General features: G+C 43.9%; 2 protein-coding genes across 9 annotated transcripts in view; both read left to right on the top strand.

The window, feature by feature from the left end:
• Positions 1-17914, top strand: part of Pkn (serine/threonine-protein kinase N) — an 81293-nt gene that overhangs the window by 60251 nt on the left and 3128 nt on the right. For 5 of the 8 annotated variants that reach the window (XR_013033326.1, XM_033475759.2, XM_076521609.1 and 2 more), the window contains 13 exons: positions 2695-2899; positions 5533-5687; positions 13504-13755; positions 13832-13982; positions 14043-14130; positions 14209-14564; positions 14638-14876; positions 15644-15811; positions 16585-16902; positions 16980-17131; positions 17220-17439; positions 17517-17624; positions 17705-17845. Coding sequence is in view for 7 of the 8 variants with exons in the window: in XM_033475759.2 (XP_033331650.1) it covers positions 2695-2899; positions 5533-5687; positions 13504-13755; positions 13832-13982; positions 14043-14130; positions 14209-14564; positions 14638-14876; positions 15644-15811; positions 16585-16902; positions 16980-17131; positions 17220-17439; positions 17517-17624; positions 17705-17845 (2553 nt within the window). In the remaining variant the exon portion in view is untranslated. Of the gene's footprint in view, positions 1-2013; positions 2074-2369; positions 2629-2694; positions 2900-5532; positions 5688-13503; positions 13756-13831; positions 13983-14042; positions 14131-14208; positions 14565-14637; positions 14877-15643; positions 15812-16584; positions 16903-16979; positions 17132-17219; positions 17440-17516; positions 17625-17704; positions 17846-17914 lie in introns of those variants that run through there. The other 3 variants (XM_076521616.1, XM_076521621.1, XM_076521611.1) reach the window with 3 other exon arrangements.
• On the top strand, positions 5706-13416 carry LOC117223486 (uncharacterized). Its single transcript, XM_033475772.2, has 2 exons — positions 5706-11559; positions 11630-13416. The coding sequence occupies exons 1-2, from the start codon at positions 10690-10692 to the stop codon at positions 12956-12958; spliced, it is 2199 nt and encodes a 732-aa protein (XP_033331663.2). The 5' UTR covers positions 5706-10689; the 3' UTR covers positions 12959-13416.

The following is a 17914-nucleotide window of genomic DNA, read 5'->3' as shown; positions in this document are numbered from 1 at the left end:
TGTTGCTTTTTACCTCCTGGATATTCAATTTCTAAGCCTCAAAAGTAATAAAAATTAAATTACTCAAAAAGACGAATAGCACAGTTTTGTAGAGCAGAAAGAGCTCTATCGAATGAATATTATACACTTTGTCAAACAGCAAAAAATCTCGTTGCGAAATAAAAGAAAATATAAAAACGCTACGAACTTATTCCCCAACCCAATGTATACAAAAGCAGAATTGTACGTGCATCACAGAACCACATAATCGTCGACTGGCACTTTCACGTGATTTTGTTAGGGGCTGTGCAACAACTTTCGATCAGTCTGGTTGAATCGCGTCCGAGGTAAACACGGGATTGCGTCAAGATCCACGGTCCGCTAATTACGCTTATTGTTTACGCATAAACCTGGAAGGCCGGTTATTATTTCGCGCCGATCGCCTCCATATGGGCACAGCGTGTGTGTCGTAATGACGTGTGTAATGACGATCGCGTGAGCACCGTAACAATCCGTCTGCAATTCGCGAGCGATTAACCGGAGAAGACAGTAACAGTTTCACTCGGGTTCTCGTGAGTCAGCAAATGCATCCTCGGCATTTCTTTTTTTTTTCTACTAAAGATAGCTTCCACACATCGTCGCACGACGATTTATACTAATCGGTGTGCGCGACCAGCTTTTGAACTTGCTTTTGTGGGCACGTTCGCATGCTCGGTCACGGCGACGAATGTTATTCCTCTCTTCTCCCTTTTTTCCCTTATTTATTCGATCTTTCGCAATGCACCTCTTGAACATCGATAAAAATTATTACAACATGATATTCCAGAAAATTCTATGAAATTATCGTACAGCAAGAAGTTTAACAAAATCGAGTACAATATTCGATTTGAAGCTTCAGAATATTTTTGGAGACTTAAATAAATTAAATAAGTACTTTGAAAGTCAATATAGAAGACGGTTTAACAAAACTATGTACAGTATTTGTTGCATTTTATTTTAAAACTTGAGGATATTTTTGAGAAGCTCTTTACGAGTACAAGAAACGAGAACTTGATTTCTAATTCGACGAAATATTCAATGAAAGACCACAATTGTATGTACAAAATCAGCAATTTAGATATAAATCTGAAACCTAACTATCTTTCCAAAAACAAAATCAAGATAATTGAATTTTATGAACATATTTAGTAATTATACATATGCATACTAATTGTCATTTAAAACAGTCACGAAGAAGTAAATATGTTACTCTTAACGTTCAGCTGTAATTCAACTTTAAACAGCATTCGTGTAGCAGTGGTTTAACCAGATTTAAGTATACACTCTTGAAAGAAACATTAATTAATCGCAAAGACCATCGGAAGAAGCAACAGTGCGTCACCTACGGGCATTTAATCACAGTTTATTCAATGACATGGTATCAATGCAACGACGGTTAATTTTCTCATTAATTTTTTGCTGGCGACTGTAACCAGTCACAGTGCGACACAGTGGCTAAGAAATAAAATACAGAAAAATATATGTTTAACTTTAATTTTTCTCATTGCATCAGCTTCAGCCTTGTGTTTCTACGACGTGCTGTTTTCAGCGAACGGATTTCTATGTAAATAAATTTTTTAGTAACTTCTCTGCGCCGCAGAAAACTAGATCGAACGTGCGATTAGAACGAATAGGTTCGCGCCGCGTGTACTCGCAAACGTTGAAAATTGCAAATGGAACGGAAAGTTTTTGGCGGACGGACGATCACTGGCGGTCCACGTGGCAGGAAACGTGCATCTCGAGCGTCGGGAACTTTGACTCTCGTGTGCAAGATTAACCACCGTCGAATCAGACCTCCCGAATGATCGATGAGCCTCGAACTATCGATTCTGGCATCCTCCCAATCCGCGAATGTCAACGAATCCGAAATCCCGAGGCAGTGATTCGCGCGCCACGGCAAAATAGTATCTTTACGTCATATTACGCGATCCGTTTCAGACCGTAACAGGCTTAGCTATCGAGCTGGTGAATACCTACGATGTTTAGGAAACGCGTAGTCTCCTATCAGCTGTCGCGGGTAAAACAACGAGAATGCCAAAATTTTCGTGGAGAAAGGTGAATCGTGTCGACAAACGCTAAATCTTACAGGACGCTCTAAAGTTTACGGTCCCGGAACAACTCGAGCCACAAAACGCGATTCGCGACAACGTCTCGTTTTGTTCGTTGACAAAATTTGAAAGTTACCAAAATTTGGATCGCAGCAGAATGATAGACGAGTTCATCGATCGCTTACAACTGATCAAAAAACAAAAATTTAATTCGGGTTCAAAAAAATAGAATAACTAGAAACTGAAGTTTCAGTATTTCTCAAATCTTCTCAACGCCCGTGTTAAAAAAAAACTATAATGTAAATTTCGAGACGTTTAACGTCCGATCGATTCGTTGAAATTAAAAGCATCTAATGATCGGAACGCCTAATTCGCAACGTTCTGTACAAATTAAAAGAGCATGCGTAAATTTTACCGTAACGTGTTTACGTATAAATAAACGTATTCAACCATAATAATTTATCGGCGGAGAAAGGCATAAATAGATTTGCACGATGTAGGGTAATAAGATGCACCGGAATAGTTGAGCAAAGTGAACTCAGTTATTAGGAATATATTTTAGGTTTGTCTTCTTGACTCGGCGCTCTGATTATTTGTTGGTTAATACGTTTTCCTGTTGGCATTAAAGGTGAAGCAGGGGGCGGAAAACATGATCCAGAGTTTAACGAGCGGCAGGGACAAGAAGTTGCTGCAGGATGCGCAGCAAATGCTGGACGATTCCCGTGCGAAAATCGAGTTCCTACGTATGCGGATAATGAAGGTGCGACAGGCTCGTCAGCAACAAGAACGCGGCGATGCCCCGCCGCCGAACGGAGAAGCGACCAGCAATAAAGGTACGATGTTTTCCTTGTTTCGTCGGTCCAATCTGTGATTCATTAGGTCACGATGATCAACTCTCCCGGAAGCCGTATGTTTTTCGCGGTTGCACGTTATACCGGTGCTTCGGTCTTCTTTCCCCGTCACTACTCATCCTTAGATCCCTCTTTTCGTTCAGTCGAAGCTTAAAATCATCGATCCGAACTCGGAAACTCGGTAGTCACAATAAAGAAGAAAAACTGCTGCAATGCTATATACGAATAAACTGCTTAAACATTGCTTTAAACGATATTCGCAAATTTATTATTTAAATTATATTTATATTATATTATTTTTATATTATTTAAATTATACAGGGTGTCCCAAAAATGTCTCGCAATTCGAAAGTGGTGGGTTCCTCAGGTCATTTGAAGCAACTTTTTCCTTTACAAAAATTTTCTCCGAGTCACCGTTAACGAGTTATTAACGAAAAACAGTGACCAGTGAGAGGCGAGCTCAGCTGGCGCGAGCCGGCCGAGCCAACGGCGCCAGCGGTCGAGCGGTCGAATTCCAGCTCAACTGGCGCGAGCCGGCCGAGCCAGCGGTCGAGCGGTTGAGGCGGTCTCGCGTCAGCCGTACTCGATTCTTATTGGTCACTGTTTTTCGTTAATAACTCGTTAACGGTGCCTCGGAGAACATTTTTGTAAAGGAAGAAGTTGCTTCAAATGTTCCGAGGAACCCGCCATTTCCGGAACTCTCGAGTTCCAAAACAAAAATTGTCGTGCGTTGCAAGATGCTGGAACTAAATAGAAATTTAATTTTCTCATATAAGTCGGCAGTTTTATTCTAAAAATTATTACATGTGAGGTATTTCTTTCACAAATTTAGTGTCATTACTGGAGCCAATTTATTGACTTTCCGGCCCTCTAAAGATTAATATTCTTAAGCTATTTTCTGAGTCTTGAAATTTTTAACACCTGTACTTTTTATTTGTAAAATTTACTATAACGTTGTTAGTCGTAGTAATCCGAACCTTTTGTTCAGTATTTTCCATATTACGCGAAAGTTTGAATAATCGTTCGTAGAAGTACGAAGCACTGATCGATCGATCGAATACGGACACACGCACACAGAGAGATTGCTTCGAAAATCCGCCATTATCCGTTTCACTTGACCCGACTCGACCACGGGATGTGAATTCCAAAAGAGTCGAATTGCACGTCCTGCCACGATTCGGAGGATGCCGGCAGTCTCGCGTGACATAAAATCAATCTCGCTTTCGGTCTCGACATCAGCAGATCTCTAGTCGTATTTCAGTACGTCGCCATTCGCGGACAAATCCTCTTCTATCTCTCTATGTGCTTTCGATCCATCTTCGCGCGGACCAGTCCAGACGATCATGAAGCGACCTTACTGTGTAAGAACCGCGTATCAATCTCCTGCACGATCTTCCGACGAAAGCATACTTTTCTGTCACAACATCTGAAAATTCTGGCATTCGTCAAGCGCGTTCGATTTTTACGCGATATTCCGGATACCTCGCGAAATCGTCTTCAAAGACTGAGAAGTGTCTTCAACGTCGAAAGGCTGAGTTGAACAGTTGACTCCGAGGTTCAGTGATATTTTCACTTCGTTCTAAATCTCTCGAATGCTGTAATAAATGGAATGGAACTTTTTCTTTTTATTCTCTGTAACGAGCAGGCGACAGGTAAAAATCCTGTAGTGACCGAACATACAATTTCAGTGAGTTAGAATCATAGTGGTGTAAAGCACGTTTCCGAAAGTTTCGACTTACGTCTTGAAACATAATCTATACGCGCCAAAATATTAAAAAGACAAGTAAAATGCATTACAAAGTTACTCTAAATTAACTTAATTCTAAATTATCGTAACAATAAATTCGTTCAGTATAGAATACACATGTAAACAAACAATAACATTCCTTGATTCTCGAGGAAAATCGCTATGATTCCAAACCATTCATTTCTAGCTATTTATTTTAATAGTGGACTTCATACACTTTAAAACCCAGAGTAAATATTTATTGAAATGTCAAACTTATTTCCAACCTCTCGAATCGTTTAAGAAGCCTCGTAAATCACTCATCTCCGATTTTCCCGAATGAACAGCCAGCAGATAGAATCCTCGTTGCAACGTAACACAAGTATGAAACGTGAGACCGAGTCTTTCATTCGCTGTACACATACAGGGTGTCCCAAAAATGTCTCGCAATCCGAGAATGGAAGATTCCTCAGATAATTCGAAGTAAGTTTGTCCTTGGCGAAAATGCGATCCACGGCTTTGTTCACGAGTTATTAACGAAAAAGAGTGACCAATGAGAGACGAGATATGCTGGCGCAAGGCGGCCGAGAGTCAATGAGCGAAACTGGGCTTCGTGCGCTCATTGGCTCGGCCGCCAAGCGCTGGGCGAGCTCGCCTCTCATTGGTCAGTGTTTTTCGTGAATAATTCGTAAACGAAGCCACGGGTTGCATTTTCGCTAAGGAGAAAGTTACTTCAAATGATCCCAGGAACTTCTCGTTTCCGGTTTGCGAGACATTTTCGGGACACCCTGTACATGAATGGAATTGAATTTTCCCCAACAATGGGGGCTTTGCCTTTCACAGCAACGTAGTGTGTGCATACCAGACGGATTATGCGTTATGATTGCAGATAAATACGAACCCAGCCTGGAGCTCGCGTTAGAGGAAAGGGTGGAGGAGCTGCGACACCGTTTGCGGATCGAGGCTGCGGTGGTGGAGGGGGCTAAGAACGTGATACGTCTGCTACAAAGTGCCAAAGTCGCTGATAAGAAGGCGTTAACGGAGGTACGTATCATTTCCTGTTCAATGGGCGCGTGACGATGTAGGATACGAGCGGCTGACGTTCCGATAATGAAAAGCTTTTGTCCGGCTGGCCGCCGATAGGCGCCGTCAAAAGCCGACTATCGCCTCCGCGTTATTAACAGACGCGCATTCTTCGCGAACGATATTATTGGACAATGTATTCGAGACGGTCTTTCACACGGGGGAAATTCCCTGTCGATGTTTTCTGTCCGTGGAATCTCTCGTTCGAGAGAACAGGAACAACAACCTTCGCGTAGCGCGCGATTCGCTCCGGTCGCGAAAAACATCGTCGCGTTGTATCTTCCGCCGTGACGGTTTGCGGAATCGAAGACGAGAGACAGCAACGCGAATAGACAAACGGATCCGATGATTGTGTAACGTTGTGTATATTTGAAGCGCTTGTCGATTGCCAGTCGTTGCGTTACATCGGTAAGCATCGCAATGTTCTTCTCTTCGTTTCATTTGTTTTCGAGCGAATGGGAGGTGGAATCGATTCGATTCATCTTGGATAAGGGAAAGAAGCAAAGCAGTGTGAAAGACGATCTCTTGGGAGCCTCGTCGAGAAAGACGATGAACGATTCGCTTGGCAGATACAAGCTTACAAATCTGTTTTTCGCTCGCTGAAACTTTGTCTCCTGGGATCCCGAGGATTTAGATTAATTAGCGCTAGGTAAATTTCAGTCTTCGGCCAAGACTGATCGGATCTACCGATTCGTTCCTCGAGATTTCTTGGTCTCTGTTGATCTGGAACACATCTTTGTGCTACATCTAATCTGCTCCAGACGCATCGATTATATGAAGAATAAATCACGGATAGATCATTAGCGCCGCACATTTTTAGTGTTCGTTGCTTAGCGTTGAGTTGGCGAACAGGCGAGGACTGTGACACTCAAAATCCCTGAGAAGAGCCTCACAAAGTCACCATGGTTCCTCAAGTGGCACTCCAGGTCACAGAGTTGACGTTCCGTCCCACGAAGTATCTGCACATCTCGAAAGCAATCTTGTGTTAAACTTGGTTCCATCTTCGCGCAATCTGTTATTCTTAACGATGGAACGAACGAGCTCCTTTTCCTTATGATTTCGAGCTTTTCGAGTCGGTTAGGAAGGTTCATGACTAACTCGACATCGTCCCACTTTAATTACGGAAACAGTGTTGCTCACTGAGACTACCCAACGAAATGATCTTGGGGTCACGTATTTCGTAAGATACTTTCAGCATATTTGATCCACAAAAATGGTGGAACTATACTATAACGTATATTATAAATCGTAAAGAGAGAGAGACCTTAAATAATTCTGTGGAAGAACTAATATCACAGAACTTAGCACTATAAAACTGCATACCCTAAAAGGGTATTCGATCAAAGTCTATTACGATGACGAAAGCGACAACCATCTAGCTAAGGATTACAAAGAATTAATATAATAATATTATATTAGAATATTATAACCTGTGTATTATAAATCATAAAGACCGTAAATAATTCTGTAGAAGAGAAAGAAAATTAAATATGATATAACTGATATCACAGAACTTAGCACTATAAAACTGCATACCCTAAAAGGGTATTCGATCAAAGTCTATTACGATGATGAAAGCGACAACCATCCAGCTAAGGATTATATACAAAAAATTAATATAATAATATTATATTAGAATATTATAACCTGTATTATAAATCGTAAAGACCTTAAATAATTCCGTAGAAGAGAAAGAAAATTAAATATGATATCACATAACTGATATCAGAACTTAGCACTATAAAACTGCATATTCTAAAATACTTAGTCAAAGTCTATTACGATGACGAAAGTGACAACCATCCAGCTCTAAGGATTATATACAAAAAATTAATATAATAATATTATATTAGAATATTATAATCTGTATTATAAATCGTAAAGACCTTAAATAATTCTGTAGAAGAGAAAGAAAATTAAATATGATATAACTGATATCACAGAACTTAACACTATAAAACTGCATACCCTAAAAGGGTATTCGATCAAAGTCTATTACGATGATGAAAGCGACAACCATCCAGCTCTATAAGGATTATATACAAAAAATTAGTATAATAATATTATATTAGAATATTATAACCTGTATTACAAATCATAAAGACCTTAAATAATTCTGTGAAAGAGAAAGACAATTAAATATGACATCACATAACTGATATCAGAACATAGCACCATAAAACTGCATACCCTAAAAGCGTATTCGATCAAAGTCTATTACGATGACGCGATTACAAAGAACGCGATCTACGTCGAAAGGACGTCAAAAGAACGATGGCGCAAGGTTCTCTAAAACGAAGACACACACAGTTGCGCGAAGCTGAAAACCGACGGTCCAAGAGAACCGTCCGCTGAGAGACTCCGAGCCACGGAAACGGTGCTCGACGTAGTCGTCTACGTCTCGACGTGCGCGTCGCTGGCGTACACGCACCGTTCCCGAAATAGCGGCTAATCCCCGCTACCCCGTCGCCTTCTATGACGCCTTTTCGGGTCGGGCTTAGTTGCCACCTCTCGAGGGGAGCTGGCGCAACCCAGTCGTAGGCAACACGATAAACCAACGACATGTGTGCCAATCAACCGCGGACCGAGATCAGGGGAAACGCGTGTGCCCTGACGGAGGATCTTCCTGGAAACTTCGCCGGTGCCCGCGGATAGATCATCCTCGGAACGATGACCTGATTCCTCAAGAAGACTGACCATCCCTCTCTCTCTCTCTCTTCCTCTCTCTCTCTCTCTCTCTCTCTCTCTCTCTCTCTCTCTTCCTATCTCTTCCTATCTCTGTCTTTCATCCGGTCTTTTTCACCGTCTCCATACCAAGAAGACTGACGTCTCGAAGACATCGAGAGGATACCTGTGGACACACTTGGATCTAAGACTCTTCAAGATCTCTCGAAGATTCTAAAACAACGTCGTCGAATTTCCGAAGATCGACGGGAACATAGAAGAACGGAACGGGAATAGGATCCTCGGCAACGTGCATTTAACCTTAGACTGGTTTACTATATAGATCGTAATGATCAAGGTGGTCGATACCGACGCGAGGGTATCATCTGGTTCCAGGCATATTCGGCGCCGTCGTCGCCGCGCGTTGCTCCGGATTTATGCGCGTGCTAATTATACCGCGGCCCGACGCGCGCCGTTTGTCACCGAAAACCGGTAACCGATCCGCGGAAACCGCTGCCGCTGCGGAATCAACGTAAATATTATTTGGCGAACGGTGTCCGACGATCGGTTCGCCGAGCCGCCGCATTTTTATTTATTCGGCAGAAAGTGGTTTTTGTCGCGGCAAGTGTTTTACCATTTTTTGTTTCTCCCGACGGCGACACGACGACGGTGCCGAGAAAAAGAAAGAGAGAGAGAGCCGAGCGCGGTCGATCACTGTGGCCGTTCTGAAAATAGATCGCGGAGACGCAATATCGCGCCGAATCGCCGACTTTCCGCGAACAACCGTGCAACGTGGCCGCGGATTTGTGAAAGAGACCGTCCGAAAATAATATCGCCCCGCGGAACTAGTCCGCGATAAGACCCCGCCGGGAGATTCGAAAGTTTGGCCGCCGTGGGACAGAAATCGCGCCGGTTTATTGCGATCGATCCGTGGACGAAAGAAATTCCTTCCGCGTGTGCTTCTTCGTGTAATCGCAGGTCCGAGTGCCGCGCGTCCCACGATCGTTAATCAGAGATAAAAATTCCTGGCCGATTCGGGATCCGTGATTTATGCCGTTCAGCCGGTGCCATTCCTCGGGAAGCGACACCGATGACTCGCGGATTCGATCGATGGTGCAACAGATACTGACGCAAGAAAACTGTACGATCAGGGTTTCCCTGGTGTGGAAACGCGCGCGGATCTTGTGTCGGCGGTCTTGTGAAACGAGGATTCATAAACAAGATGTCCACCACCGGTCGCGATTTTTCTTCTTCTTCTGAAGCGTAATATCTGTGCCCGGTGAAAGATTGTGAAACGATCTTCCGCGGATAACGTCTGATCGTTTTCACTCGAGGATTGTTTCGAGTACTGTGGTCCTCGGGAACCGTTGCCGTTGCTCGCATAGACGAGATCAAATTTGATATGCGAGACAGATAAATGTCGCAACTGTCTCACCGTGAGAAACGAGAAGTGTACACGAGGATCTTGGAAGATCTATTTAAAGCCACGCCGTATTGAGAAATATATATCCGCCGAAAGAATGTATTTCTAGCTTCCTGAAGATCGTAGATCGATGTACGAGGGTGTAATAACACAAGTCGCTGGACAAAAGACGAGTTCGGGATTTAACCCGACGGTGACATTCTGCCAAGATATCGTAGCATTGTTCTGCGGTTTGTAGATCTTTACGTAGCGAGGATAAGCTCTCGTAATCGAGAGACGTCGAAAGACTGTAGAAGACAGCTATGAACGATTGTTAAGACGAATTCTATTTCTACCGTGAATTTTTCCGCGAGACACGTGCCAGAATTCACGAAGAAATAAAACGAGGACCAAACAAATGTTATTGTTTCGAAGACATCGTCGAGACAAAATCGAGACAAAATCGTCACGTAGCACTTCGTCTGCAATTCGTCCCCTCGAGGAGCAACGATCGAAGGCAGAACAGCGATAAATTGTTAAGAGACGAAAGTCGAAAGGATCGACGAACCTTTTCTATTCGGAGACACTGGCTGCATCTTGGAGCAGGCATCGGGCGAGCGTCTTCGTGTACCGTCGCTCGCTGGAGAGATCGATCAGGCAAGATCCTCGGATAAGCAGCTTACAGAAGCAACCCAGAGAAAGGTTTCCGAGTGTTCGAAGCCGCGGAGGTCGAATCGATGATCAAGGTATCCCCGTCGCCGGGTGTAGAGTTCGCGGCGCGAGCAGGGAAGCGTTTCCGGCGGCATGCGTGCTCGCGTGGCGGCCGCTTGAACGGCCGTGTCGATGATGTTTTGCGGTGGGTAACGGCCTGGAGGAGACTGAAGAAGCACCGGCGACATGTACGGCCGTCAGGGCGAGCCTGGTAACACGCAACCGCCGCCGTGGTTGGTGCGTGCGGAGGTCACGATCCGACACAGCACGCCGACGACCTCGGAGTCAGGCGAGACGCCTCCGGTGACGGTGTCCTCGAGCGTCACGGACTCCGGCGGTGTTCGCATGGTGTACCGATGGAGCACCAGTCAGTCGCCTCCATCGTCCGTGGTGGCTGCTTCCACGTCGTCGCAATCGGTCCCATCGGCGTCCTCCAGCTCCTTCGGCTTCCAGAGAGGAAACATCCTCTTCACCTCGACGCCCCCGCCCAGGCCGAGTCCGAGTGGTTTCTACACGATTCCAAGGTCAGGATCTTCCGGTAACGAGGAATCTTCCTCCTCCAGAGGAAGAGGAGTGCCGGACTCGGGGTACAACAGCGAACAGTACTCCCCGCAGACCTACTCCAGCCTGCCGACTCGTCGACCCTCGCAACAGTACAACCGAAGATGCAAAAGCACCTGCAGCATCGTTCTGTCTGCTGTCGACGTCGCCGATGGATCCGCGAAGGAGACCTCCAGCAAGATCGCAACCAGCGAGTCCGCTAAACATTCGTACGATCACTCCTGGAGACATCATTCTAGCCAGCACGTGTTCTCCAGACAGTTCACCACGGTGCCGGAAGTGGAGGAAGAGGAGAGTGCCAGCGGTACGACGACCGCTCAGTTGAGCAGGGATAATAAGGTTGCCACTCGGACGATCGCTGTTAGCAAGGACGCCGCGTCGCAGACCACGGATATAGAATGCAAGGAGTCATCGTCGACGGTGTTCGGCAAGAGCAAGGTCAGGAGGAAGGCGGCCACTGGACTGCTTCCGTTCGACGAGCAGAAGAAGAAGAAGGTGAGAAGGTTTTGAGGTGAGGCGTAACTTTTGTGGATCATTGATCACTGCTTTGCTGGTTTCATTTTAGCAAGAGAGCGAATCGCCGAGCGCAGCCTCCGAGACCGCAAGCCTTGGACCATCCGCGGATTCGGAGAAGTCGGACTCGTCGGCGAAGGACGACAGCTCCAGACGAAAATCTCGCACCGTTCACATCGACGTCTACTGCACCGGCACCGAGGACGACGACAACTCCGAGACGTCGGACAATGAGCGAGACACGCCGTCGACCGTCTTCGAGAACCCTGACGTGAGAGTGACGCACACTGAGGTACCGAGCACGGTGCTACCTAGGGGATTTCAGGACGAGAAGGCGTTCCTGAAGCGAGCAACGGAACGAAAATGCGACAGTTTCAAGCACGCGCCTATGAGGATGCCTTCGATAGCTAGTTCGAAGGGTTACGACAGCGACGACATGCTCAGCTCGCTGTACCCTTCTCAGTTCAGCTCTTACAGCGCGTTGAGGGACCTCGACTCTGTACCCTGGTCGGCGGATTCTTCGAACGTCGGGTTCCCTTTTGAGTATGACTCTGCCGCGGCCACCAGTTGCAAGGACACCTTCTCGGACATAGAGTCGTTGGTTGCCTCAAGATCAGGCCTGACGCCCTGCGACAGCTTTGAATATGCTAGCTCCAGCGATCGGGAGAGGATCCGCCGCATGGAAGAGGCCTGGGCTAAATCTGAGGAGAAACGCAGAGCTATAGCTTCCCAGAAGTATCTGTCGCAGGGCAAGAAGATGAAAGACTACATGGAGAAGCACGAAGCTGGGTGGTCCTCGGCCGACAGTGGAGAAGAGTCCGACGAGAGTGGTACGGTTGGATGGAGCTTTGTTTCCAGCGAGGAGAGCCAGAAGATGGTGAAGATGGCTACTAATACTAGAAGAAATAGTAAAGAGGTCGTAGGAAGCAGTATCGCGCCTACTGCGAAGGAGGATGAACCTTCTCGCAAACAGTCGCAGCAGGATCTGTCTGATTCCACCACCAGAAGCGATAGCATTCCGCAGCCTCATAGTTTGCGCGATCAAGTCAGAACCTTCGAGTCCAAGAGCCCTTCCCCGCTTCCATCGAAGATGCCCTCGAGGGTCACGTCCCCTTTCATGACTCCTCAGGGTGAAAGGACCGATCATATTATCAAAGCTTCTATATTTGGAAGAGTTGTAAACGCCTTCCGCAAGCCTGGACATCACATCGGACCCTCCAAGAACCCCAACTGCTCCTGCGACCACTGTAGAAGATACTTTGAGGAGCTGAACTCAAGGGACCGGTCTGGGTCCATCAGCGAATTCGAACGACAAACCGGCTTTCGGTTGCAGAACGAGAAGAAAATTGTTCGATCGATACCCAAGAACTGTGGATCGTGAGAGGCTGCAATCTCACTGACGTGTTTTCATCACTGTTCTTCTATTTAATTGCTCTGTCCAATGTTTCAATGTTCAGTCGATGCTTTCCTCCAGTATGTTTAATTCTTAAGAGAGACTTAAAAATTATATTTCTCGAAAACTGATGGAGTGAAACGATATTGATTACCGTAACATAAAATTAAAATACATGTTGGGCAATGTTATATGTATACTTCTGCGAAAATAAAATTTCCTAAGAAGATTAGGATTATGTAAGGTCGTGTTGCAAGCGTGTGTTTAAATGATATTTATTGATTACTATATGATATTCCATACGCATAGTCCTTTTTGTAAGTTATAACTGTTACAAAGATTTTGCCAGAACATTCTGCTGAGTATCAAGCATTTATGTAAGCCTACTGGTACATACGATTGTCTACGTTATTCATGCTGTTAATAAATATTGGTTATATTAGTAACGGTGTTTTGTCATATGTCTCCTCCTCGCCATTAAATCCTGGTCGTCCTTAAGTACCTTCTCTATATTCCATTTTGAATTTCTTCAGGCTCAGGCAAGTCTCGCGGAATCAAGTAGAAAACTGGACCTATTGAGATTATCCCTTGAACTTAGAAGACAGGAACTACCGCCTGATAGCAGTACTGCTGCTCAGTTGAAGCGAGAGTTAGATAGCGTGCAGTCAGCCAGCCCTGTCCCGGTGACTTATACTTCTTTGCAACCTTTCCGTGGTCCTCTAGAGGGCAGAGCCACTGTGCCCGCTTCGGTGTCAAGATGTGCAGCTGTTACAGGACAGTTAGAGGTAAGAGAAACTACCATGCAATTGTAACACATTCGTCGGTGATACAACATAATTTGATATACGATTGACTCATCAGGTTAGATTAATGGGGTGTCAAGACTTGGCGGAAGAAGTGCCTGGGCGTACCAGACGGGAGCATCCAGCGAGTCCAGACCTGCGCAGCTTTGTCAAGGGAGTCACAGGGCGTAGCTCAAGCAAATCGTACAGCGTTAAGGATGAAACAAGTAGTGAGTATTCATATACTTTTTTTCATTTCAACTGTGAACTAATGCTTGTGTTTCTTACAGATGATATTATGGCAGTTATTAAGCTGGACAACCAAACAGTAGCACAAACTAGTTGGAGACCGTGTTCCCAGCAGGCTTGGGATCAGAGGTATACTTCATTACACAATTTTATTCAAAGAGATACTCTTTAGATGTATCAGCCTGTGTAAATGAACCATCTCTTCAGGTTTTCCATTGAACTAGATAAATCAAGAGAGCTTGAGATAGGCATTTACTGGAAAGATTGGAGATCCCTTTGCGCAGTGAAGTTCCTGCGTCTCGAGGAGTTCATCGATGATGTTAGACATGGAATGGCCCTTCAGCTGGAACCGCAAGGACTTTTGTTCGCTGAGATTAAATTCCTGAACCCGATGATCTCAAGGAAGCCAAAGCTGCAACGCCAGCGTAAGATCTTCAAACAGCAAGTGAAGAACTTCCCAAGAGCTAATCAGATGAACATCAACGTTGCCACTTGGGGCAGATTGCTGAAACGATCAGCTCCTTCGCTACATAATACGAGGAACTCTGAGAGTCCGCCGTCAGGTAGTTATACAGGCCCTGTTGTGTATTTGATGCATCGGCATGAGATGACATTAAATGACCTTCTATCTTTTAGGACCACAACCTTTGCAGCTAGTTTTCGATACATCCTTGGAGGATAAGCCTGAAACACCTGGGGAGCTGCCCGACCCAGACAAGGGAGGACTCGGAGGAGCTAGACCTCTAGGACTGTCAGCATCCAGCAGTAGTCCCACACTGCCACGACCTCCGGAACATCCTCCACCACCTCCTCCTACGATCACCAAGAAACCCTCGTTGCCAGCCCCGCCACCGCCACCCAAATTAGATCAAGAGGTATGTCGAGAGAAATATATATCATTATCATTTATATATTTTTTTAGCGTAATTACTATCGAAATGATCAGCCGAGGAAAAGTATATTTGAACAAAGACGTAGTATATTGAGGATCCATTGTTTTATAAAAGTATTTAAAAGTTTCCTAGTATTTTCTGTTACTTGAAAGGTTTAGGGTTTTGGTACACTGGTTATGGGTGAAAAATCATGTAGAACACGTACATACAATGTATCCAGTTGACGCCGTATACTTTCTAACGTTTGTGTATATACTTTGACAAGGCATGTTAGGACATATTATGTACTTTCGACTGCGCAAGGTATACTAGTATTTACAATTCACATGTGCCGCTTTGAAAATGCAACGAACATAGCATATTTATACATGAAGATTTATATTAGAACGCCAAGTATTGCGGACCAGCGTACTGTTAGATGCTTCAAGCGTACAAATGTTAATGTATTTTTACATGTATATTTTTTTTTAATTTTTATTCTGTTTTATCGCTAGCTTTTCTGCGCATAGCTGTTTTTGCAAAGTTCAGCACCAATGTAATCGGGAACGTTGAAACGTCGCAATGTGTAACGTTCTTTTAAATAGAATTACAACAAACTCCCTTCAGTAATCAAGTTTATTATAAATGTGATGTAAATTTGAATATTTGCCCTTTTGGAATACACTTTGTTCGAAATTTAACGTGCTACAGCGCAAAGTAAATTGGTAATTAAAATCTAGTTCCTCGGAGTTAAGCAGATAGTAATGTAGTTGCAGAGTGCATTAAGGGAGTTTGATTTCCTGCACAACGAGGAAAAGGGGGGGCCTCAGGGCGCAAATTTGAGGCCTCTTGTTACAGAGCCTCGTCCCGTGCTGATTGCACCACCCTCTCCACGCACACCCTCGCCCCAACCTGTCGTCGAGTTTCCTGAAGACGAGGTACATACCTCCTTTACACGCAGCTTTATTCTTCTTGTAACTCTGCTCCTTTCTTACTTACACGTTCAATGCAACATCGCTTTTCTGAATTTATTGTGGCTCATTGTATTAAATAAAGGGGTCTCTCTAAGCTGGCCTATTGAGGTTTTTATAGCTCCAGTTTTTTCAGGGAAACATATTTAATATTGTATAGAATCTTGAAACTAACAAGGTGGAGAAACCCCTTAACAAATCGTTGCAAACTCTTACAGTGCTAATAGGTCCTTCATAGGAAGCATGCCAATCAAATTTCTGCTTGTACCTGTGTCTGTATTCTGTATAAAAGCTTTTAACTCTGTACTTGTAACGCTTCGAGTAATGTTACATTATTTCTGTCTTCAACGATGCAAGTATTTCATGGTACTACAGTTTTAGGTACTCTTAACAATTACTAAGAATTCTGGTAGATGAGATATAATTCAAAAGTTTGTTCATCAAATCCACTAATAAACAGACTACAGTATTTTGTGTATTTGATTATAGAAACCTTTAACAAATAAATTCCTGTTCAATTTCAGATTTGTTAAAATGTGTTTACATAAACATCCGTAGTCTACTAATAACGTATGCATTGTGTTAAAACTATAATGTTAGCGCCCTACATTTTGCAATTCATAAAACTGTTAACACGACTACAACGACGCTACCAATTAATCTCTGAGTGATTAATGTTCATGTATTTGTTATACTGTCAAGGGTAATTCCATTTGAGACGAATGATTTAACAATTATAGGTCGTGTACGAAATGCCCTCTAAGCCTTCTCAATACAGAGATAGTGCCTACGAATCAAGAAGACACTCGCAATTGACCGGAATGACCATAGAGAACTTTAGGCTACTCTCGGTCCTTGGTCGTGGACATTTTGGTAAAGTGATTTTGTCACAATATAGAAACACAGGGGAGTACTTTGCCATTAAAGCATTGAAAAAAGGAGATATTATTGCAAGAGATGAAGTTGAGTCATTATTGTCGGAGAAAAGAATATTTGAAGTGGCAAATGCAACGCGTCACCCCTTCCTAGTGAACCTCTTTGCTTGTTTCCAGACAGAGGTACGAATCACATCAATCTCAGTCAAAACATGTGTTTTAATAATTCCAGCAAAGATTAACAGCTCCGTTCTCTATAGGCGCATGTGTGTTTTGTAATGGAATATGCAGCTGGCGGAGATCTCATGATGCACATACATGCAGACGTCTTTGGGGAGCCACGGGCAGTCTTTTACTCAGCCTGTGTTGTGTTAGGATTGCAATATTTGCACGAAAGTCGTATCATTTACAGGTACCCTTTGACAAATTCTTCTGCGGATCACGATTGTATTCATTTGTAACAATTTTATAAGTATCAAGGTTATCTGTTAATTTTCCAGAGATTTGAAACTAGACAATTTATTATTGGATACAGAGGGATATGTGAAGATCGCAGATTTTGGTTTGTGTAAAGAGGGAATGGGTTATGGAGATAGAACAGGAACCTTCTGTGGTACGCCAGAATTCTTGGCACCTGAGGTGCTCACTGAAACCTCGTACACTAGAGCCGTAGATTGGTGGGGCCTCGGTGTATTGATATTTGAAATGCTTGTTGGCGAGGTAAGTTCAGTTATTAATTGAATTTTTAGGAGCAGAAAAACAAATTTTTAATTACTGTTAACGAATGTGTTTTTTAGTCTCCATTCCCTGGTGACGATGAGGAAGAAGTATTTGACTCTATTGTGAATGACGAAGTTCGCTATCCACGATTTCTTTCTTTGGAGGCAATAGCAATAATGCGAAGGGTAATTATGTTGCTTTCTATTCAGTTGAGTATTATTAATGGTAGGGATATAAGAAGTATTTCCAACTTATTTCATTATAGTTGCTAAGAAAAAACCCTGACAGAAGATTGGGTAGTAGTGAAAGAGATGCTGAAGATGTTAAAAAACAAGCATTCTTCAGGCACATAGCCTGGGACGATTTACTCCTGAGACGCGTGAAGCCGCCGTTTGTTCCAGTGATTGTTAGTATCAGATTTTTATCTTTCTTTCAGAATATAATTGTACAACAAATATTTGTTTTAATTGGTACA

Source organism: Megalopta genalis, chromosome 1, assembly GCF_051020955.1.
Source record: "Megalopta genalis isolate 19385.01 chromosome 1, iyMegGena1_principal, whole genome shotgun sequence".
NCBI lineage: Eukaryota > Metazoa > Arthropoda > Insecta > Hymenoptera > Halictidae > Megalopta > Megalopta genalis.
Note: the sequence above shows the minus strand (reverse complement) of the source record. Positions and strands in the feature narration are given on the sequence as shown.

What these genes read in the sequence shown, in the direction of transcription:
- LOC117223486 (XM_033475772.2), top strand. Translation starts at nt 10,690, where the DNA reads ATGTACGGCCGTCAGGGCGAGCCTGGTAACACGCAACCGCCGCCGTGG. An exon ending in ACGAGCAGAAGAAGAAGAAG is followed by an intron (nt 11,560 to 11,629) that starts GTGAGAAGGTTT and finishes GTTTCATTTTAG; the next exon opens with CAAGAGAGCGAATCGCCGAG.